Below are 24,480 nucleotides of genomic sequence, written 5' to 3' on the forward strand. Positions count from 1 at the left end.
TTGTTGTAAAGGGGAACAGAAAAATGGGGTGGAGGAAGAGGGCAAGGCATGGTCTTTTTGTTTTGTGTTTGTTTACAAAGAGAGTTTATGCCGATGAGAATGATCTGGCAGCCACTGAAGAAAAATCCATGATGCAGGGTTACAGGCTGCTGAAGAAATGAGCTTCTTGAATTGTTATTGTTGTGCTTAGTCGTTCAGTTGTGTCTGACTCTTTGTGACCCCATGGACTCTAGCCCACCAGGCTCCTCTGTCCATGGGGATTCTCCAGGCGAGAATACTGGAAAGGGTTGCCATGCCCTCCTCCAGGGGATCCTCCCAACCCAGGGATCGAACCCAGGTCTCCCGCATTACAGGCAGATTCTTTACCAGCTGAGTCACCAGGGTTCTTGAGTAGGTGGCTATATGCCAGGGTGCTGAAATCACTCATGGTTTCATTTTAGGATCAAAAGACCAGGGAGGTAATCCGATGGAATTTTTAATTCTTCAGAGGGTTGGATGATGGACTCCTTTCTCTATGAGCCAGGGATGGAAAGATGAGAAAACTGGGTATTCTTTTAACTTTTGAGTTAGGTTTCAGGTAGTTTCTTAATTTTATTGGTTGGGCCATAACCTTCCAGAAAACCAAACACACCAGTGTAGGTGTTTGAATGCTGAGTGCAGGGTGTGGTGAGTAGAATTAATACCTTATTCCTAGAAGGCTTGGGGATGCTTCTTGGAAGAGGTGACTTTTTTTTTTAATATTTATTTTTGGCTGTGCCGGGTCTTTGTTGCTGCACGCAGGTGTTCTCTAGTTGCAGTGAGTGGAGGCTCCTCTCTAGCTGAGGCACATGGCTTCTTACTGTGGTGGCTTCTCTTGTTAGGAACGTGGGGTCTAGAGCATGGGCTCAGCAGTTGTGGTGCATGGGCTTAGTTGCCCCACAGCAGGTGAGATCTTCCCGGACTAGGGATTGAACCAGTGTCGCTTGCCTTGCAAGGCGGATTCTTAACCACTGGACCATCAAAGAAGCCTGAAGAGATGACATCTGAAGCAGGCTTTGAAGGAGGGGGAGGGTTTGGATGGTAGAGCCATTTAGGAAGAGGGGACAGTGGGACCAAATCAGGGCAGTGTTGTATACATGACATTTGGGGGAGCAACACATTTGGTTGCTTCACTGTGTACATGTTGGGTGAGGGTAGTTAAGCTGAAGCTATCATGAAAGGGTTGAACTTCTCACTAGAGAGTTTGGACCTTACCTGGTTAAGTGGGCAGTCAGCCCTAAAGTTTGTGCAGGAGGGAAGCAGTATAATCAGATAGGTAGGTTGAGGGGATGGATTAGGCTCACAATTTTCTTTTTTTTTTTCCTCTTGTATTTCTTTTTTTTTTTTAATTAATTAACTTTTTATTGAAGGATAATTGCTTTACAGAATTTTGTTGTTTCCTGTCAAATCTCAACATGAATCAGCCATAGATATACATATATCCCCTCTCAGAAATATGGAATGCTTCATGAATTTGCGTGTCGTCCTTGGCAGGGGCCATGCTAATCTCTGTATCATTCCAATTTTAGCGTCTGTGCTGCCGAAGCAAGCACTCCTCTCGTATTTCTTTATTGTGTCATTGCTGGGCCCAGTCCAAAAGCCGCTGCCTAGCCCTAAATCCTTCATGACCACGTGCTCTCCGCTTCTCATCCACACATATTTCCCTGTTCACTGATATGCATGGCAGACTCTTATTAGATTCAATGGTTAGTCCCACGTGAGCCTTAACAGCCTTCTTACTCAAAGTGTGGTCCATGGACCAGCCATCTCAGCATCGCCCGAGAACTTGTTAGGAATGCGGAATCTCAGGCCTCGCCCCAGATCTAGATGAAAATCTATTCTAACAAGATCCTCAAGTGATTTCTACGTCTTTTATGAAAGTTTGAGGATTGCAGGATTAGAGGGGTTTTGTTACTGTTAATTTTGGTTGACCATGAAAACCTATGGAAATAACAATTTTTAAAAAAGGAATGTTTTTATAATGAGTGCTTTAAAATATACGTGAAAGAAGAGATACTGTACAAATTGAGTGGCTAGCTTATCAGATGTAACCTTGACCTGTGACCAGATTCAGAAATAAGCATGTTGTTATCTATGTATTTTGGAATTGCGTCATGTCTAGAGCTTCCGTTTAACTAGCCACCTGAATGCTCTGAGGAGAGTAACACTATGAAAAATATCCAGAGCTTTTCTGTTTCCCAGTGGGTGTTTTGAGATGACATAGGCTTCTGGGAAGTAGCAGTTAAAGAAAATTGATTTGTACCCTGAATGTGAAGAGTCATGCTCAGGCTTTTAAAGGCCTATTATAAACCTTCATTTGGGATTCATTGTACACCAGGAACAGTAACCGTGGGTGAGACTCCAGGATAAGCAGTTTTAAAGGGCTTTCCAGTTTTAAGCATATGAGGCCTTAACAAAGAGCTTTCACAGAGAGCTCCCCTGAGGGGTCCATCATCCGGGGACAATGGTCTTTTCCTAAAGCCTCACAGTGAGTTGGTAGAAAGTGCTTGACCCTCTTCCTCAGTCTGAGTTGCCTCTTAAAAAAAGTACGCCTGACGAAAATATGCCACTTTTTCATATAATGGGTCGCTCTGTCCTGCAAATACGGAATGTGAAAATCCCTTCTCTCTGCTGACCTCTTTCTTCTTTCCGTTTCCCTTTCTTCTGTGTGTCTTCTTGCTCCCTGCCCTCTACCGCCCCCCGCCCGTCCACCACGTCTCCTTTCATTATTTTTCATCTCACTTCAGCATCATCTTTTTGTTCTGTTTTTCACATGCTACCCGTCTGATCATTTCTATAACTCGATAAGCTCCCTGCTTTGTCTTCCTGGGACGAATTCAGAGAAGCAGCTTCTCGGTTCCACTTGTAACACATGGAAAGTTCCTTGATGATTTCAGAGCTGCGGCAGCTGACTTGTAGCAGTGACTGAAGATGTCCCAGTGGCTGATTGATGTGCGGGAGATACAGCTGTGTGGCAGTTCTCAGTGGGGGAGTGTTGCCCCCAGAGGACATTTGGCAATATCTGGAAAATTTGGGGTTGTCTCAACTTGGTGGGGAGATGCTCTGGCCTCTAGTGGGCAAAGGCCGGGACTATTTCAAAACACGCTGCCATGCACAAGACGCCCCCTTTCCCCTCTACAGCAAAGAATTACCCGACCCTAAATATCAGTATTGCCTAGATAAGAGACCCTGCTGCACAGCAAGGAGGCTGTAGTCCTCAATAAAAACTGTCTTTATTTATGGATATCTAAATATATATAAAAATAATACCACACTTGTCTGGAAATTTACTTATTCATGTCCCTTCTTTTTCTTTTTTTTAAAAAGTATGCAATAATCTGTGCTATTTTTTATTTTTATTTTGGTCACATGGCATGTGGGATCTTAGTTCCCTGATGAGGGATCGAACCCGTGCCACTTGTGTTGAAAGTATGCAGTCTTAATTACTGGGCCACCGGGGCCCTCATGTCTCTTATAATTGGGTGAATCCAGTGCCGAGGAGGTTGTGGAGCCAGCCTCACGGCAGGTGACAGGCCCCGGGGAACGAGTCCTCATCCGTCACTGTCACCTGCCACCCATTTGACCTATTCATTCACCTCTCTCAGTTTTAGTCTCTTTACCTAAAAAACGAGTGCTCTGAGATTCTTTCAAGTTTAATGATGCCTAGAACCCCCACCTCCACCCCTCCAGGCTCCTCTGCCCAGGGGATTCCCCAGGCAAGAATACTGGAGTGGGTTGCCAGTTCCTCCTCCAGGATCTTCCCAACCCAGGGATTGAACCCAGGTCTCCTGCATTGCAGGCAGATTCCTTACCACCTGAGCCACCAGGGAAGCCCAGGATAAAATTTATCTAGTTTTCTTTTCATCTTCTTAAAAATGAAAATGAGCTCCAGTCCAAGTTCGATGCACTCAAAGCTGGTGCCCTGAGACAACCCTGAGGAATGGGATGGGGAGGGAGGTGGGAGGGTGGTTCAGGATGGGGGACACATGTACACCCATGGCTGATTCATGTCAATGTATGGCAAAAACCACCACAGTATTGTAATTAACCTCCAATTAAATTAATTTAAAAAAATGAAAATGAACATCAGAAACAGAGATAAGATCCAGATATTATATTGATTGAGTGAGAGGTGCCCTTGACTGCTTGTTTCTGTTGGAAAGACTATGTAACTTGTTTTGATAAAAATAGGAAAGAAAAAATAGACCGCTTCTTTGATTTGCTTGTTATTAATTGTGATATCAGAACCACTTGCTACGATCATGCATAAAGAGATGGGCTAAAAAGCATTGTGTTGTGGGGTCAGGCAAGGAGCAGCAAAATGCCCATTGTTTTCCTTTGCTGTGAATCTGTGTTCTTGTGATTTCAGGTGGGAAACAGACGGCAGGAATTCAGTGACAGTCTAAGAAGTAAACATCCTGTTTTAGGACAGATGCCTTCAGTTTTGCAGTCCAAGGGTGAGGGTTGGGGGGTGGAGGTGGGGAATCACTACTGGGCTTAAATATGAGAAGGGAAATGCTCAGCTATTGTTTGGTTTTTCAGTTCTTAATGTAAAGCATAGAGCAAGGCTTACGTTTGATACAGGTTCCCAAATCCCAAGATAACAGTCTTTCCTGTATTTCTGAATATGGATGGATCTAATCAACCTTTCAAAGGTTTGAAAGAACTTAAAAGAAGGCAAAATGTGGAAATGCAGATGAAACGGTCAAGATGAAAGATTGGTGTCTAGTGTCTCGGACCACAAGTGGCTAGTATTCTTCAGGAATTTCAAAAAGTATCTGAATGCGCTGTGACTCCTAATCCTGAGTGTGCCTGGCTTAGGCTTTGTGCAATAAACCTTCTAAGTTATCTGGCTAAAATGAGAGTTCCTTCAGTCGCAAGGAATTCAACTTCCAGGGCTTTTAGATGCTAGAATCTTTGCACACGGGGATTTCTGATGTTAGTACTAGAACGATATAAATAAGAAGTCATACTGTGTTTATTTCTATAATCCCTAAACTTGCCACTGTTTGGGAATCGGGAAACTCACTTCCTATGACAGAAGAAAACACGTCTGCCTACATTCTCCTTCCTGCTGACATTTTTCATGGTGAAATGTTATCTCTTAAGAATAATATATAAAATCTGAACCAGATGGAAAAAGGAGGCTTTCCTTAGTGCAGATTTATTATAGTCATTGAATTCAGAAGTGAGATTATGAAGAAGTAATATTAACCATATAGAGCCTTGACACCATGAGTCTTCATTTTCCAAAATGTGTTTGAGATTAGAATATCATACATACACATGCATAACTTTATTTAAAGAGGTTTAAAACTCTCTCTTCAGGAATCTTACTTTTTTTTATTCCTTTTTAAAATGACTACTGTAATTAATGTTGAAATAGTTTTCTGTTTTGTTTTCTTTAATTGACTCTCATCACTTCCCTCTTGGAATGCCATGTTTTGCTTCCTAAAACTCTGTACCACAGCAGTGGTTTAAATGGTTGAAATCATTCTACTTTCGTCTCCACACATTCAGATATGATTGTCATTCATGTAATCGTCTCCCAGAAGTTGTAAATAGTCACACCAGATTATAGTTACTGGTAAAGATTTTAGTTACATATAAGTAGTAGCAATCTAAGATATTGGAAATTAAAGAAAAGAGAGATGAGTTCAAGGAAGATGGCTGTGATTCTTTTACTATCTGGGAAACTTTGTAGTGAAAAGTATTACAAAATCTTCCCATTGAGTTTGCAATCAACATTCCATCAAATTCAACTAACCTAACAGGGCAATTAAAATCAATCTGAGTAATGGTAACAAAAATGGGGCAAAGGAAGAGGGGTAAAGAACAGAGCAAAAATAAGATTGAAAATTCCAATCTTGTAAGAATTAAAGACTATCATGTGAAATTAATATTTTTTAAAAGTAAAACCAAAGAAGAAATGGAGGTGCAGTACATCAGATAAAAGAACACAGTATTATCTTTAAAACATCCATCCTAGACTAAGAAAAATAGAAATGATAGTTTTAGAAGTCCCTGAAATCCTGAATCAGAACTGTGTGTTTAAGGGAAGAGTGTAGGCTCCCAAGCAGAAGTTATTAATGCTTTTCTGCCAGTGGAGGAATGAAACAACGTTAATCATCATTGATTCAGAAAGAAGAAAAATTGGCTGCCTGAGAAAACACCTAAGGTTCTCTACATGTCAGAGAAAGGTAAACAGACATCACAACCAGACTCTGTCACTTCGTCACCCTGCAGGCTCAGGGATGATGGAAGTGATGACACCACGGCCACCGCCTGGCCAGTGCCACCGCCTGGCCACTGCCACCGGCTACAGTTTGAGCTGTGCTTACGTTAGTGCAGAGCTATCCGCATTTTGTATTTTCTTTTACTATTACAGACATGCTGTGAGATATTGTCCTGATTTTATAGGTGTGTAAACTGAGGTTTCAGAACAGTGAGGCACTTTGATTAAGATCAAGCAGCTAGTTAATGACACATCTGTTATTTGATCTCAGATCCAACTGAGATCCAGGACCTGGGTTTCTCACCATTTTGCTGTCGGGGCTGCTGCTTCTAAAAGAGTGTTTGAGTCTCTGGTGTGCGTGAATCCTGACCAGTCCTCCCCCTCCCACACATTACGTTTGTCCGTGTCGCAGTGAAAGGGCTATAGACAGAAGTACACGAGGAGCTAGGGTGTAGCATCACCACTGGGACAAATGCTTTAGCTTGTTAGCATTCTGAGATTGTACAATTTGGGATTATTTCCTCGTTTGGCTTGGCTTTATTATTCAGTGAACACCCTGAGCAAGGGCCGCAAACAGCTGTTAGAAATGTGGAAGTTAGGCTTGTTTCCTGGGGAAGGAGATGGTTTGCAGGATGTGAGGAAAGAAGAAGGACTCAATCTGAGTGCCTGTTTCCTGTTCTCGGTGCCTCGTAGCATCTGTCATCCCCAACGGAAACTCCATTCTAATGGTGAAAAGTGTAGAAAGCCTCAGCAAGTTTTTTCATTAGAGGCCTATTTATAGCCTAAAAACTCTGGTCTCAGACTGTGAGCAATCAGAGAATAATGAGTTACTGAGGTCCCTGAAAAATAATTTGTGGTGAGCGGCTCTATCTCTTTCTAATAATAATGGCCAGAATTCATTGGCTGCTTCGTAGGAGTAGTTCCTGTGTTAAGTACTCTGTATCCTTTCAGATCCTCCCAGTAGCTCCAAATGTTGTTCCTATTTGACAGATGAGGAGTCTGAGACATAGAGAGACTGAGGAACATGTCCGGGGTCATACAATAAATGAGTGAGACAGGGATTTAACCCAGGCCTTAACCTCCGTACGGTGTGGCCCCTACTTCCTTCCCTGTGATATGAATGAGACTATTTCTCTTAAGTACTTAGGTTGGACCCTCCTGTTCATCTCCGCTCCCCACCGCCCCTGCCCCTTTGGACATCTTAAATAAGATTTAAACAGTTTTAGATTTATATGAAATTGAGCTGATAATACAGAGTTCCCATATACCCTCCTCACAGTTCCCCTTGTTATTAACTTCTTGCATGAGTATACACATTTGTTATGAACATTGAACCAATGCATTGTTAATGAAAGTTCATAGTCTAGTTTCAGTTCCTTGTTTTTCTTTTTACCTAATGGCCCAATTCTATTCCAAGACCATCCAGGACACCACATTACCTGCAATTGGGATATCTCCCTGGGTTCCCATCAACTGTGACAATTTTTGACTTTTCTTGTTTTTGGTGACCTTGATAGATTGGAGGTGTACTGGTCAGGTATATTTTAGGATAGCCCTTGATTGTGCTTCCCGGGTGGTACAGTGGTAAAGAATCTGCCTGCCAGTGCAAGAGACACAAGAGATGCAGGTTCTGTCCCTGGGTTGTGAAGATCCCCTGGAGAAGGGAATGGCACCCCACTCCAGCGTTCCTGCCTGGGAAATCCCATAGATGGAGGAACCCGGTGGGTTACAGTCCAAAGAGGGGTCACACAAACACAACGGAGCATGCACACACATGGCACCTCTTTATGAGAATTTTTCTTGTAATTAACATTTTCCCTCATAGTTAGACTGAATTTATGAGGTTTTGAGAGAAATATCACAGGATAAAATACCATTCTCATTACATACTATCAGCGTGATTTATAATGTTTGATGTTGTTCTTGCTCATCTGGATGAAGTAGTTATTTTTCAGGTGAAAAGTGAAAGTGAAGTCGCTCAGTTGTGTCCAACTCTTTGCGACCCCATGGACTGTAGCCCGCCAGGCTCCTCCGTCCATGGGATTCTCCAGGCAAGAGTACTGGAGTGGGTTGCCATTTCCTTCTCCAGGGGATCTTCCCAACCCAGGGATCGAACCCAGGTCTCCCGCATTGCAGGCAGATGCTTTAACCTCAAAAGTCTTTTTCTTCCCCCTTCCTTTCCATTCTGTATTGGTTGGAAAGAAGTCATTATGTACAATCCTTTTGCTCTGCTCCCCTCTTTTAGGGTGAAGTATTTACCCACCTTATTTGGAAAACTTCTGCATGGGAGATTTGTCTCCTCCATTTTTTAATTTGAACTTCCCTGGTAGCTCAGTTGGTAAAGAACCCACCTGCAATGCAAGAAAACCCATTTTGATTCCTGGGTCGGGAAGATCTTCTGGAGAAGGGATAGGCTACCTACTCCAGTATTCTCGGGCTTTTCCTGGTGGCTCAGCTGATAAAGAATCTGCCTGCAATGCAGGAGACCTGGGTTAGATCCCTGGGTTGGGAAGATCCCCTGGAGGAGGGATAGGCTACCTACTCCAGTATTCTTGGGCTTCCCTGGAGGCTCAGCTGGTAAAGAATCTGCCTTCAGTGTGGGAGACCTGAGTTCGATTTCTGGGTTGGGAGGATCCCCTGGAGGAGGGCATGGCAACCCACTCCAGTATTCTTGCCTGGAGAATTCTACTTCTCCGTAGTCTACGGGGTTGCAAAGAGTTGGGCACAATTGAGTGACTTTTCCCTTTATTAATTTATTCACTCTTTGTTTACATTGGTATAGACTCAGACAGAATTGAGTGACTTTCACTTTATTTATTTATTCAGTCTTTTGGGTACACCAGTATAGACTTGTGGATATTCATTTATACTGTGGGATACAACACAGTGCTACTTTATGTATTTTGTTGCTCAGGTTGTTTCAGCTTTGATCATCGGGAGCTCTTCTGTTTGACTCCTGTGTCACTTTCACACGCCCCTTGTATTGTGTTTGTCTGAGCCCATCTTGTAAGATGTTCTAGACTCAGCTTGTATATTTCCCATCCCAGTCTTAGAATCAGCCGTTTCGTCAAGGAGACCTGTTTTATTTTTTATTGGAGAATAACACCAGAAACCAAGCTCTGGGTCTGAGGTGTGCTCATTGCTCTTAGGGTGTCATTTCTTTAGGCCCACTCAGCTGACATGGCTAGGAAATACAGGTGTGTATTAATTATGTGACTATATGTGTCTGTACGTATCTTTATGTATAACCATCAATATATGATGTTAAACATGAATTCTTCCTGATGTCTTCAGCTCTAATCCTTACCACATGGACCATTCTAGCGCCCTCTCCCGGCTTATTTGTAAGTTTCCTCTCCAGCAGTGAGAAAGCTGGCTTCTACCCTCTTTCCGTTTACTTATTCAGTTCCAGTGTATGTGTATAGCACTGTCAGAATCATTAACTCACACCCGTGAAGAAAACGACTTCTCAGCTAGAACCCAGTGATTCTGTGCAGCTCCTTTTGCCTTTAGTCCTTGATCTTACAGACTGCAATTCTTCTTTTTTAAAATAATAAGAATAGCTCATGGTTTTGATCACTCACTCTGCCCTAGGGACTGTTCTGAGTCCTTCATATGTATTATCTCTTATAGGCCTCGCACCAACTCTGTGAGGAGGGATCTGTTATTACATCTGCTTTACAGATGAGGAAGCTGAGGCATAAACAGGTTAGGTTAGTCTAACCAGCCAGTGGGTCAGTCTGACTTCTGGAGAATGTGTTTAGCCGTATTGGCTATACTGCTCACGAAATATAGGTGTTTAGGAGACGTCTTCGCTTTGTCTAACGGAGTGCAGTCAGTGACCTACTGAGGAAGGTTTGGTGACATAGGGGTAAGTCTCTGCACAGCAGTTCTCTCCAGTTTCTGCAGATTTGTCTTCAGATGCCAGGGCCTGTACGTGTAGTTTGGGAAGGAAAGACAGGTGTGTAAACACTTGGTTTTGAGCTCATCTCCTCCTACTCTTGGCCCTTTCCCACCCATATTTACTCTCTGTATCCTTCCTGTCACAATCCTTTTCTTCCTCCTCCTTGCCCTGGAGCTTTTTCTCTGCTTTAACTGCCCCGTGGCTTCTCCGCCCTGTACTGCCTTCGGTGCTTAGCCCTGACTCTGTCTTTGTTTACATTTGTTTCCCCAGTCTCTCTCAAGTTCTCTTTTACTTTCCCTCCAAGGGTTCTAATCCCTACTCACTACTGGTACCAAAATGTACAATGAAAAATGTATAAGAAAGCATTGCAAGATTACCTTGGTGAGTCCAGATGTTTTTCGATCCTTTATGTGCTTTTTCAGGCAAAAATGGGGGGGGGGGGGGACAAAAAACAAAACCTCTCTGCACCTTCCTTTGTTCTTTGTCATCAGGAAAACCATCTAGCTAGGGGTCTCAGAGGCAGACTCTAACTGGCAGCCTTCCCGGAAACAGAAGAAAACTGTTTTGTGGCCGGGAGAGCCAGGTGGGAGGGTCTAGCTCAGGGTCAGTGTCAAGGTTACTTGGCTTTCATTCCCTGGAGGGCAGAGTGCATTGGCTCCCACCCGAAGGGGCTGGCAATGTCCCATGCTCCACTGCTTCAAAGGCCACCCTCGGCATGGATCTTTTTACCTTTTTGTTACCTATGTTAGGGAAAGATCAAATCCTTGGAGAATATCCTAAAATAGAAGAGTGTTTTGCTGCTTTTAAAAAATGTTTCCATGTCTTATTTTCTGCTGATGATTAAGTAACAATAAATTATTATCTCACATAGATTTCTAGGGAGAGAAAGCAGCTCTAAATGGACAGTTATTTTTTTTGTCATAATAATCCTATTTCTTGGCTTGGAAGTTTCATATCATGGGAGCAATGACTTCATGCCTAGAAGTTTTTTTTTCATTAAACTTTTTGCCAATTCTAGAGTATTTTATTACCTGTGGGATTTTTAAATGATTTAATGCATTTACCTTAAAATCCCCATATGCGTTAAAAATCTGTGGTTTGAGCGTAATAGCAGCCTAATGCTCACCTCAGTCAGCCTTCTTATTCTGCATTGCATACCTGAAGGTCCCTGAGAGTGATTAGAAGTTTTGTACTGTTGCCTTACACCTCTCACCTAAGACATTTGTCCAGTGTCTTCCAGTCAAATATTATTAAGTGTGATTTCTATTTGGCTAAGAAATTGAATGAGTGTAGCAAATCTCATCATGCTCCATTTCTCCCCTTTCCTTGTTCTTTAAACAGACCTTCCTTATGACTCTTATAAGTGTTTTGCATTTTCCTCAGGACCTTTAGCCTGAGGAATAGCCTATGCTATAACCCCAGAGCCTTCACCCTGCTAATCCTCCCTATCCTTAAGGTCTTTTAACATCATTTACTCAGGAAGACACTCCCTGGAGCCCTGACCAGGTTCATCTTCTCTGAAGGTAAATGCCCTCGACTCCCCTATTGTGACATTCATTACATGAATAGTTTTTGTGAATATGGAAATAAAGGGTACTCGACAGATATTAGTTGGATTAATGAATTCATTTTCCCAAGGGAAATTTTTACTTTTATTAGAAGTAAAAGTCTTAGAAGCTGCCTCCAGGCCTGGGCATGACTTCCTACCCTGCAGACCATTGTAGGTTGGAAAAAGTTCACATACTACAAGGATTTGCTTCTTGCCAAGAATGCCTAAGGGAGAGAAAGCGATCCTGGTTGTCTGCTCTGCCATCAGATTTGGATCCCTCCCACCCCCAACACCATCCTTCTTAATCAGACACACACTTTCCCTTGGGCCTGAGGAACTTTGCTCTGTATCCTACCAAGACTACTTTGGAAAAGAAAGTCTTGTGCTAGCTTTTGTCTTTACTGAGTTTAGGTCATGTCATAGTCTTTCCATTTGGCTTCAGAAGTTGCCTCTTCAGTCTTCACAGATCATTTAAGAAGCATGTCTTGTAGAGCAGTGGTCCCTAACCTTTTTGGCACCAGGAACCAGTTTTGTGGAAAACAATTTCTCCCTGACCAGGGGAGGAGGGGGATGGTTTTGGTATAATTCAAGCCTGTTACATTTTTTGTGCCGTCTACTTCTATTGTTACTACATCAGCTCCCCCTCAGATCATCAGGCGTGAGATCCCAGAGGTCGGGGAACCGTGTTTTAGATTGTGTTATGCGTTATGTTCCTGAATTGGTCTGTCCTGAGGAGGATGCCTCAGGGGTGTGTGTGTGTGTGTGTGTGTGTGAGGATGCCTCAGGGGTGTGTGTGTGTGTGTGTGTATGTGTGTGAGGATGCCTCAGGGGTGTGTGTGTGTGTGTGTGTGTGTGTGTGTGTGTGTGATGATGCCTCAGGGGTGTGTGTGTGTGTGTGTGTGTGAGGATGCCTCAGGTGTGTGTGTGTGTGTGAGGATGCCTCGGGGGTGTGTGGGGGTGTGTGTGTGTGAGGATGCCTCAGGGGTGTGTGTGTGTGTGAGAGGATGCCTCAGGGGTGTGTGTGTGCACATGTGTGTGGTAGTTGCTCACAGTGATTCTTTCAGCAAACCTGGAGCCACAAGTGTTGTAGACATATGGTTTGTATCCCGTGTCACACTTTCTGTCTTATGTGGCAACTTTTTTGAGTTCTTTCCATGAGCACTGATTGATTTTCATTGAGCCATACCTCTCTTAATCCCTCCCTTTTGTGACTTATGGCTATTAGTCTTACGACTGCTAACAGTCATGTTTCTCTCCAGATATCTCAATATCCGTATTGGCATTATGTCATTTGAAACTCAGCCGATCAGTGTCAGGTCGATGATGGCAGGTGTTACTGTCTCTCCTCCAGGTAAGGGTCAGTGGAGCTAAGTGACGGGTCCAGCTCCCATTGTTCATGGTGGCACAGTGAGGATGGGAACCAGGTTTTTCTTCTTGAATCTCATATTCTGTGTACAGAGCCAAGTAGCTTCTCTAGCTTAATTGTTACACCTTTCCTGTAAGTTTTTGATTTTTAACCAGGTCTTCTCTTTATTATTAAGGTTCTCTACATCTTTCCAACTAACCAGTTCTGGTTAGAATGCACATTAGATCTTAGGAGTGGAGCCAGGAAAAGTAAGGTGGAAAAGCCATTGGCCAGTAACCCTGTGGTCTCTGTCATGATATTGTGACGTTGCGTTCCTTTTTGAAATTTTCAAAGTTTCACATTTTATCTGCTTCTAAGTCTGTCAAGAACAGAACGTTTCTTCCCAGGACTGGTGAACATAAGGGTACTATGAGCTTTGGCTCACGTGCAGGCCTGTCCAGAAAGCCCGCCTCCCCAGGATGCTGATAAACGCTCTGCTGATAGGAGGGCAGGGGTCTGCCTTGTGTTGTGCTGTGCTGTCTGTGTCTTCCTCTTCTTCCTCCGCCTTCATTTCTCATCTGTGTGAAAATGCTTTTTCTAGCTGATTCAGTATCTGGGTTGGTAGTGAACTTTCAAAGCCTTCTTGGGCTAAACTATGGGAAGGGTACTGTCACAAAAGGTGAAATGAGTAGATGACCAGAGTTAGTAGAAAATACCCGTCCGAGAAGGATGAAATGTACATCTAAAGGCAAGTCCAGTATGGATTAGGGTCCCTCTTGAAAACTCGCCCAGACTTTCCGGGGCTACAACTTGCCATGGGAGTAAGTTCTAGACAATATGCCCTATAGGAATACACAAGTACACAGGCATGTAAACAAGGATTTGCACTTTTTTTAGTTGTAATTGTGAGAACCTAACAATAACTTTGACATGTGGATCACAACACACTGTGGAAAATTCTTCAAGAGATAGGAATACCAGACCTCCTTACCTGCCTCCTGAGAAATCTGTATGCAGGTCAGGAAGCAACTGTTCGAACTGGACATGAAACAATGGACTGCTTCCAAATTGGGAAAGGAGTACATCAAGGCTGTATATTGTCACCTTGCTTATTTAACTTATATGCAGAGTACATCATGTGAAATTCTGGGCTGGATGAAGCCCAAGCTGGAATCAAGATTGTCAGGAGAAATATCAGTAACCTCAGATATGCAGATGACACCACCCTTATGGCAGAAAGCAAAGAGGAACTGAAGAGCCTCTTAATGTAAGTGAAAGAGGAGAGTGAAAAAGTTGGCTTACAGCTCAACATTCAGAAAACTAAGATCATGGCATCCAGGCCCATCACTTCATGGCAAATATAGAAACAAAGGAAATAATGACAGACTTTATTTTGGGGGGCTCCAAAATCACTGCAGATGGTGACTGCAGCCATGAAATTAAAAGATGCTTGCTCCTTGGAAGAAAAACTATGAACAACCTAGAAGTTACTTTGCCGACAAAAGTCCGTCTAGTCAAAGCTATGGTTTTTCCAGTAGTCATGTATGGATGTGAGAGTTGGACCATAAAGAAAGCTGAAAGCCAAAGAATTGATGCTTTTGAACTGTGGTTTTGGGGAAAACTCTTGAGAGTCCCATGAACTGCAAGGAGATCCAACCAGTCCATCCTAAAGGAAATCAGTCCTGAATATTCATTGGAAGGACTGATGCTGAAGCTGAAACTCCAATACTTTGGCCACCTGATGCGAAGAACTGACTTATTGGAAAAGATCTGATGCTGGGAAAGATTGAAGGCAAGAGGAGAAGGGGAAAACAGAGGATGAGATGGTTGGATGGCATCACTGACCAGTGGACATGAGTTGGTGATGGACAGGGAGGCCTGGAGTGCTGCAATCCATGGGGTCGCAAAGAGTCAGACACTACTGAGCGACTGAACTGAACATTAACTACCTGTGCACTAGTAGAATACCTATATTAATTATGGCATGTGCATGCAGTGGACACTGTGTAACCCTGAGAAACAGAGCTGGAGGCAGTGGATAGAGAGGTGTATGTATGTATGTGTATATATGTGTATATATATATATACACACACACATACATTTTGTGGGAAAAAATCCATGGTTCATACATATTTCATCTATTTAAATATATGTATACGTATCCATAGAAAAGCCTAGAAGGATATACTCCAAACTATTAACATAAAGTCATAAGAATAGGATAGAATTAGGATGAAGGGGAGTAGATATTGTTGTTTTAGTTTATACACATTAGTAATATTTTTTCAATAAGTAATCAGTCTTGTAACTTTAACAATTATGATGGGTAAAGAGTTAATGCAATATTGATATCTTTAATGTCTGTCTTTTACTGAAATTTTGCATTTCTGCCTGGCTTTTAGGTTATGGACCTCTGAGGGGTCATGAGGCTCACTGAGTTGCTGGTCTCACTCTTGGTTGGATGCTGTTTTTGGTTTCTAATTGTGTGAATGTGGATTATCTCTTTTTCATCAGTATCATTGAAAGAGTATTTTCTCACTGACATATCAAAGAATAGTGAGTTGTAGTACTAATTCAGTTAAATCGCCTTTCTTTTGACAAGTGCAGAACTGTTCTGTGAGAGTCAGTATAAAGGACGCAAGCATCAGGTTTTCCTAGATTCCGGCTGTCACCCCACCTATGTGCCTACCCCAGCTCTGGGCTCATTGCTTATCAGCAAAGAAGGGAAATTATTCATAGAAAAAGTCATCTTCCTTATAAAAATGAAATATTAGAATGCTGCTTCATCATTTTATTTAATTCATGGTATTTGGTTTTGGAGAAGAAAGGAGAAATAACGTGTGCTGTGTGTGGGCTTAAAAAAATTGAAGTCTGTCACTCATGGCGGGGAGTAGTTAGGGCTTCAGCGTATGAATTCGGAGGGACTCAGCATTCATACATAACATAATGTATTGATAACAAGTAAACCAAACATGGAAGGTTCACTGGCTAACAGGTCATTAATTTCATTTTACTTGTGCTTTCAATTAGCCCCAGATGCCAGATTAATTTCTTCTAGCTTTTTGCAAGGGAATGAAACTTTTGTTTTTCTTTTTAATTCGATCTGGACTAAAGATTTAGAAAATATTGAATTATTTCTAATGTTTGAAATACCAACTTTAATGGTTCTCTGCCATTTATTTTTTCTGTTACTATGTGATTATAGTCTTCATGTCCCTTTTAGTAAAACAGTGGTCTCCACAGCAGTGAAAAGAACTAATATATTTTTCTTCTGGGTTTGTACTTCAGTTCCAAAAGTTACGCATTAAATTGTCTTCAGTTGCATTTATGCCTTGATCATCATCCAGGTCTCTACTATGAAATTGAGACTTGTGAAATTTAGGCACACCTGTGAAAGCCCAGCCTGTGGTTTCATATATATGGAGCATAATGGCTTTTAGTTTCTTTACAGTTTGTTGACTAAGCAAGCAATTTGAAGTATAATTAGATGATAATTTTGAATTTGGAAAAAACCCCTACCCCTACCTCAGGGAATTCCCTGTAGCTCACATGGTAAAGAATCTGCTGTGATGCAGGAGACCAGGGTTCGATCCCTGGGTTGGGAAGATCTACTGGAGAAGGGAATGGCAATCCACTCCAGTATTCTTGCCTGGAGAATTCCATGGACAGAGAAGCCTGGTGGGCAACAGTCCATGGGGTCACAAAGAGTTGGACACGACTGAAGCGACTTAGCACACACAAGTGATTTCATAGTCACCAGGTCATTTTATCTTCACCTACCTTGAGAATGTTATTGTTGTTTTAATCAATTGTGTCTGACTCTTTGCGACCCCATGGACTATAGCCCGCCAGGTTCCTCTGTCCACGGGATTTCCCAGGCAAGAATACTGGAGTGGTTGCCATTTCCTCCTCCAGGGGATCTTCATGACCCAGGAATCAAACCTGCGTCTCCTGCGTTGGCAGGTGGATTCTTTACCACTGGCCACCTGGGAAGCCCCTTTAAAGAAAATAATCTTGTGTAATTAGTAATATGTCTGGATGACTCTCTTTTTGTGCCGTGGTCCTTAGGTGGACTCCGCTGAGCCACCAGAGGAAGTCCCCTTCGTAATGAATGGCCTTGCTCATCAAGTATTTCTCCTTTACCATGTCCTTTACCTCACTCTGCTACTCACACTGTTTCTCCTGCTTGAAACACGTTGTCTCTGGTCACTTTAAAAGCGAAAGGATAATGTTGTGAGGGCATTTTTGGTGCTTTGCCGAAGCCGTGGTGATCTTTGTAAAATTAAATTTACACATTTATCTTTCCTAAACCTGAGGCCTTCCTTTCATCATATTTCTGGCCTACTGACAGTCAGTTATTTCCTAAAATGTTAGCACAGTAGATCTTGTGGTCTCTGACTTGAGTGAATCCAGAATTGGAAACACATAATCTTGTTGTATACACAGGATTACTTTGAAGTTGCTTCAGGACTCACTCAATATTCTCCTGCGTGTCTTTTTTTTTTTGCCCCATATTTGTTTTTCCAAATTTATGGTCCTTTTTTTTTTTTTTTTTTTTAAACTTGCCTATCTTTTCCCCTGCTCCCCAACCATCACTTAAAATAATGAAAGGTAGTCAGGCTATTTTCAAGTGCTTTAACTTCACTGACACTGGTGGAAGCTTTTAGGTGAACTATCCTATGGTCAGCGGCCCACGTTTTCCTGGGGCCTGGCCAGGGCGGGCTCTGGAGGCCAGGGCTGGCGTCGAGTCTCCACAGCCGGTGGGGTGCAATGACTCTCTGCTTCTCTTTCTCAGCGCTATCGCATCCATCCTGAGGGCCTGGCTTGACCAGTGTGCAGAGGACTTCCGAGAGCCGCCTGGCTTCCCCTGCTTACAGAAACTGCTGGATTATCTCAAGCAGATGATGCCAGGCTCTGACCCAGAGAGAAGAGCACAGAATCTTCTTGAGCAGTTTCACAAGCAAGAAGTAGAAGCTGACAGTGAGTACTCATTTGATTCCAGGGCAGAAGCTAGATCCTGATCCTGCACACCTCCCACGACGAGGAAATGCTCTTCCTTTACTTGTCGGGTTGGAGGCCTTGGTTTCCCTCAGGACAAGCTGACCAGGGATTGGTGGCCCGTGTAAAATTCTTAAGGTTATTGAAGTCCCAGTTATAGACTGTATAGATCTGGAGAATGGAATCCCTCTGGAGAAGGGAATGGCAACCCACTCCAGTATTCTTGCCTGGAGAATTCCATGAACGGAGGAGCCTGGTGGGGCTACAAGTCCATGGAGTCACAAAATGTCAGACACAACCGAGTGGCTAACACTATAGAGCTTTAGAACAGAGAAGGGGATATTCAAGACCATCTAGTCTGACTCCGTCATTTTATGGCTGAGGAAACAGCGACTCTGGGAGGCGAAGTGATTTCCCAGGGTTCCTTTTAGTACCATACAGAGGACGATCTCCTTGATGATCTTTTGCCTTTCGTTGTCATTGCAAAGCATGCTCAACTTGAATTTGTTCTTCATTATCTGCCTGATCAGTTCCTCCTCCTGTCAAATGAAAACTCGTCACAGACAACCACCCCCATTCAGCAGGCAGGGAATTAAATCCAGTCCTGCCCCTGCCCTCACAAAAGCTTGGGAAGCTCAGAAAAGATGTTTCCCCTTCAGCTGGAAATATCCCTGCTCTCTGTCCCCTGCCTGAGGCAGATCTCACATCTCCAATAGACTCTCCCAAAGGAAGTCTCTGTGGCTGTTTTTTTCCTATCTGAGGAACTGACTGCCTATTTTCAAGGACAGAGCAAAGGCCACCACTGCAGGTTCTGGGCTGCTTGGAACCGTCAAGCTTTGAAGAAAGTCAGAAAGAGGCTAGGACAGGCTTCCAAGCGGTGACGGTTTGTCCCCTCACTGGCTGCCTGGCGATGGTTGCCATGGCGGCTGACCCACTTGGAGCTTCTGACAGGCATTTCCCTGAAGTGACACCTAATTTCCTCAGTGAGGGAAAGGAAGCGGTTCCTCAACACCGATAAGGGAAGCTGCCTCAGTGCCAAGGAAAACAACCTTAAAATTCCAAACAGGACCTGTTGACTTTTTTTTTATGGACAGGGGACCAGGGAGGGGGAAAATGTCGTTGCATCATTGGAAGCTGACTGCCAAGTCCTCTGTATCTCAGATGACTTCATCTGCTGGGAATGTTTGAATACCAGGGGCACCCCTCCAGCTGTAGGGGCTCTGCTCCCCTCAGGACCTCCCCTCCTGCCTTCGTGCAGGGGTGGATACTCCATTAGCGCCCAGCTTTCCCCATGGGGGCTGCCCCTGGCTCCCGGCCTAATTGGGGAACTGGTGGGACCAGTGGTTCGTTGTTTGTAACAGGCACTGGAAGGCCAGCTCCTTTGGCAGGCCGAGGCAGGGGAGAGCGAGTTTGCCTGACTTTAGAAAGGCTTTTAGGCAATCCCAGGAGTGAATTTTTAATCAAGAACTCTCTCTGTGTTTATTAAGTACAGGAATCATTACTGAAAAAGAGTTTTAGGAGCTTGGTTCCCATATGCTTCATTTTACCCTATTTCATGCCGGCAAAAAAGCAAACAGACTCTCCTCCATGTTTTTCAAAAGTGAAAATTTTGCCTCAGGTTTTTGCCTGCTTACCCCTGGAAAAGAGTCAGAAGCAGAAACAGTGAGAGCGTGGAGGAGACCCCAGAAAGAAAGGACCATGTAACCTTCAGGCTCAGCAGCGTAGATCCAGGGCATGCAACAGGCCACTTTGAGTGCTGGATGAATGAGAAAATCACGCCTTAGCACATATCCTTGCCAGCCTCTGCATTGCCGAGCAGCGAGGATAGATTTGTATCCACTGGTTAGCAAGAGGATTGAGAGGCCCATTCTGAACCTTTGGGATTTCAGATGTCTTATTCCTCCACCCAGTGAGAGAGGGCCAGAGTTGTGTGGAGGAAAAGTGGTGAAATCATGGGGTGTTAGCTCTCTTTAGCTCATGCCTGTTTGTATCCCAGCCTCCAGGGGCAGGCAGAGGTCCCCTCCTGCTTCCCTGCCTACCCGCCCCCCCCCGCCCCCCACCAACCCTTGTCTAACCAGCCTCATTCACAGTGGTACCTTCAACTCCAGGGTGAGGCAGCCAGCGTTAAATCCTCTTGTTGTTTAGTCGCTCAGTCGTGTCTGACTCTTTTGCAACCCCATGGACTGTATAGCCTGCCAGGCTCCTCTGTCCATGGGATTTCCCTTGCAGGAGTGCTGAAGTGGGTTGCCATTTCTTTCTTCAGGAGATCTTCTCAACTTGTGGGATCAGACCCATGTCTCCTGCATTGCAGGCAGACTCTTTACCGCTTGATTCACCATACCTATCATCAAAGTTGGCAGTTTCCCATGTGGTGCTCTGAGAGGGGCAGTGATGCAGGGTCCACTGAGCACCCCCTCACCCCTAGGAAACTAAGTGAAAGTGTTAGTCGCTCAGTCGTGTCTGACTCTTTGCGACCCTGTGGACTGTAGCCCGCCAGGCTCCTCTGTCCATGGGATTTCCCAGGCAAGAGTACTGGAGTGGGTTGCCACCCCCTCTTCCAGGGGATCTTCCGAATCAGGGATTGAACCCGGGTCTCCCTCACTGCAGGCAGATTCTTTACCATCTGAGCCACCAGGGAAGCACAGGAAACTAAGAAAAGACCACCCCAATTTGATCCAAGATGTCTAAAGTCTTTTATTCTGCAAAGGCTTGCATTGTAAACATCCTGGGGGAGTAGTTAACACCCTGATTTAAATGTCTGCTGAGATATGTGTATGCAACTAGACTTTTCCTAATGAGAATAGATCTGCCAGGCAGGAGAACAGGGAATATGGTTGGGAAGCAATCCAGGAATTGGGGAAAGTTTTCAGGATGGGAGGCTAGAGGCTCAAGGTAAACTTCTTCCAATTGCATAGTCTTTCACAGTAGAGACCCTCAGTCCTGCTCCATGTGCTGACTGCTTATGCTTTTGGAGTCCTGCTGCTAAGTCTGCTGCTAAGTCGTGTCCGACTCTGTGCGACCCCATAGACGGCAGCCCACCAGGCTCCCCCGTCCCTGGGATTCTCCAGGCAAGAATACTGGAGTGGGTTGCCATTTCCTTCTCCTTTGGAGTCCTAGGTAGTGATTTTTTTTTTTTTTTCGCTTCTTCAGTCTGTGTCCTATTAATTTGTAATTGATGATCTTATGTCTAATAAGGCTCAGGTGAATTTAGTTTAAGGCTATTTTACTGCTTCATGCATCCTTTATTTTTTATTGGAGGATAATCGCTTTACAATGTTGCGTTCATTTCTGCTGTACATCAGTATGAATCAGCTATATGTGTACATATAACACCTCCCTCTGGAGCCTCCCTACCGCCCCCACCCCCACCATCCCACCCCTCTCTAGGTCCTCACAGAGCCCCGAGCTGAGCTCCCTGTGTTAGACTGCAGCTTCCCACAAGCTATTTTACATGTGGTAGCGTATATCCGTCAGGGCCTCTCTTTCAATCTGTCCCACTCTCTCCTTACCCCACTCTGTCCACACACCTGTCTGCATCTCTATTCCATTACTCAACAATAAAAAGTAGCAAAACTGAGTCAGTTGTAGTGAGGTGGATGAACCTAGAGTGAAGTCAGAAAGAGAGAAGCAAATGTCATATATTAATGCATATACATGAAATCTAGAAAAAATGGTACTGATAAACCTATTTGCAGGGCAGTAATAGAGATGCAAGCATAGAGAACAGATATACGTACTTAATTTTAGGTAGAAGTTGAAAGCTACTCCTAAAGTTCTGAGAATTCTGAGGACTTCTTGAGAGTTCTGAGGACTTCATCAGTATTTCTGACACCAGAATGGCTTATTCTACTCCCCAAAGCCTGGCTTGCCTTCATTCCCTTTCCTTCCAGGCTTCTGATAATTACTGGCCCAGTAATTAAGAAATGCATAGATGGGGTTTAGGAAATAGTTGGATTAATGCTTGAGCTGGTCAGAGGGATTTGAGGGTGCCTAAATTGAGAGGGGGACCCCTGAATGTAGCCCCGCTTTGCTTTTCCTAGCCTTTGTCCAACTTTGTGCTTGACTAAAGATCCTGTGGTTTGTCAAAGTGACAACGTGGGGCCTCTGGACTCAGTAAAGCCTCTAGGGACAAGCCGCGAGAGGGAAGACCTTCATTTCACTCATTTATTATGCTTGCTGTTCTCTCCCTGTAAGTTTTCTCAGGGTCAGCCCTCTTCTTCCTAAATTAAATAAGTCTATTTTGACTCTATAAAGAAGGTCATATACAGCAGCACCAAACTACTGATTATTTTTTTCCCCCACCTGTGAACAGATGGGTTTCCCAACAGCATCTCCTTCAGCCTGGAAGAAGAGGAGGAACTGGAGGGCGGCGGGTCTGCAGAGTTCACATGCTTCTCAGAAGATCTCGTGGCTGAGCAGCTGACCTACATGGACGCAGTACGTCTTCTCTTTGTGCCTTTGACGTGCTTCTGCTTAAAACGTGGGCAGTGACAGGACTGATTGGTGGCCCCTGGGAGGGCAGTAGGGTCATGTGAGTTAAGTCTTTTCAAATCCCCAAGAGAGGCTGTGCCAGTAAATGCAGAGGGAAGATGTGATTTGAATCCATCATCTGAATAATTTAGGCCTCAGCTCTTCTTACAATTCTGGGTGAAGGTGCTTTTCACTCAGCGCTCCACACCCAGAGGGAAAGAAGAATTCTAATCCTAGGGAAACAAAATCTATCCTGTTCCATGGGTGTTTCTCTCCCTTTAGACTCATACATATTTCAAGATCTGAACTGTTTATTTGGAGGATTGTAAAGGGGTCAAAGTATAAATTAGGACAAAATAAATTCCCTGAATCCACATGCGACTCTATCTGGCAGCTCATTTCCACATGTGCTTCCTGGTCTTTTGAAGTCTGAGTATTTTTGTTACCTGTACATATTTGGTTTCATTAGTCACATTTCATAGCTCAGTGTTAGCTGGTTAAAGAAAAGAGGGCCATTATCAAGGATCACAGTGGTTTCAGCTCTTCCACACTTACTACTTTGGAGGAAGCAGCATAGAAAGCTGCTGTGAGTTTCCATCTATTTAGCATGCAAATAGACTCTCAGAAGTAAATCAGATGGTCTTTATAAAGCCAATTCTGGCACATTTGCTTTTACACAAACCCTCTCACATCTTGTATTGAATTGTTGTACAAATGAGAATCAGATCAGTTCAACAAATTTGTTGTTGTTTCAAAAACCAGTAGTGTAAGAGAACTACGGAAAACTTCATTGGCTATGACTTTTAGGCAAAGACCTGGAAGAGAAAAAAGTGAAAGTAAAAGTTGCTCAGCTGTGTCGGATTCTTTGCAGCCCCATGGACTATGAATTCTCCAGGCCAGAATACTGGACTGGGTAGCCTTTCCCTTCTCCAGGGGATCTTCCCAACCTAGGGATCGAATCCAGGTCTCCTGCATTGCAGGTGGATTCTTTACCAGCTGAGCCACAAGGAAAGCCCAAGAATACTGGAGTGGATATCCTTCTCCAATGGATCTTCCCAACCCAAAGACCTGGGAACCAGGCTTCAGATCCCTCTTTCCTCCTTTTCCTGTGTGACACTGAATAGTTTTTCCTTTTGTTTGTTTCTCGCTGTCTTCACTTGAAACAATGGGAAATAGTGAACTTGATGAGTGTCACTCCTGTGAGTCATTTTTCAGGTGACCATTCATATTCATTATACACAGTTCATGATTGTGAGTGTCCAGAATGTACCATGGATATGATTTTGAAGTCAAAGTAATCTTAACCACTTCTTGGTCAGAAGTAGATTTTCACCTGGATTTTCTTCCAAGACAGAAAAGCCCAAATGTTTCTGGTCATTTAAATATTCTGTTGGTCATCGTGTTCCATGTGTTCAGTTGAACAGATTTAGAAAGAACATGTGGGCTTTTCTCATCAGTTAATATATTAATTATTTACTTTTGTCTGTTGAAATGGACACCATGAGGCAGATCAAGTAGAAATGGGCAATTTGTCCATTCACAAAGTACCAAGTTACAAAAGATGGCATGCTTTGCCCGATGAAATGTGTGTATTGTCCTTAAAGTCAATTCCTCTCTTGTTCCAGCAACTGTTTAAGAAAGTCGTGCCTCACCACTGCCTGGGCTGCATCTGGTCTCGAAGGGATAAGAAGGAGAACAAACACTTGGCCCCTACGATCCGTGCCACCATCTCTCAGTTTAACACCCTCACCAAATGTGTGGTCAGCACCATCCTGGGGGGCAAAGAACTCAAGACTCAGCAGAGAGCCAAGATCATCGAGAAGTGGATTAACATTGCTCACGTAATTGTCTTTTTGAAAATATCCTTTGGGCTTAGCAGATAAGGGAGGCCATGCCATCATGCTGATGTTCCCACCTGGTTGAAAGGCAGTCAGAAAACCGTATGTGAGGGCCCATTGGG

At 43.7% G+C, this 24,480-nt stretch overlaps 1 protein-coding gene and 1 non-coding gene across 6 annotated transcripts in view; one reads left to right on the plus strand and one right to left on the minus strand.

Moving 5' to 3' along the window:
- RGL1 (ral guanine nucleotide dissociation stimulator like 1) overlaps positions 1-24,480 on the plus strand; it is a 277,865-nt gene that overhangs the window by 209,129 nt on the left and 44,256 nt on the right. For all 5 annotated transcript variants that reach the window (XM_070768555.1, XM_070768554.1, XM_070768557.1 and 2 more), the window contains 3 exons: positions 17,848-18,032; positions 22,363-22,487; positions 24,146-24,361. In XM_070768555.1, the coding sequence (XP_070624656.1) occupies positions 17,848-18,032; positions 22,363-22,487; positions 24,146-24,361 (526 nt within the window). The remainder of the gene's footprint in view (positions 1-17,847; positions 18,033-22,362; positions 22,488-24,145; positions 24,362-24,480) is intronic.
- On the minus strand, positions 1,469-1,571 carry LOC139176592 (U6 spliceosomal RNA). The gene has a single exon (XR_011561048.1). It is a non-coding gene; the product is annotated as a U6 spliceosomal RNA (small nuclear RNA).

Source organism: Bos indicus, chromosome 16 (genome assembly GCF_029378745.1).
Source record: "Bos indicus isolate NIAB-ARS_2022 breed Sahiwal x Tharparkar chromosome 16, NIAB-ARS_B.indTharparkar_mat_pri_1.0, whole genome shotgun sequence".
Lineage (NCBI taxonomy): Eukaryota > Metazoa > Chordata > Mammalia > Artiodactyla > Bovidae > Bos > Bos indicus.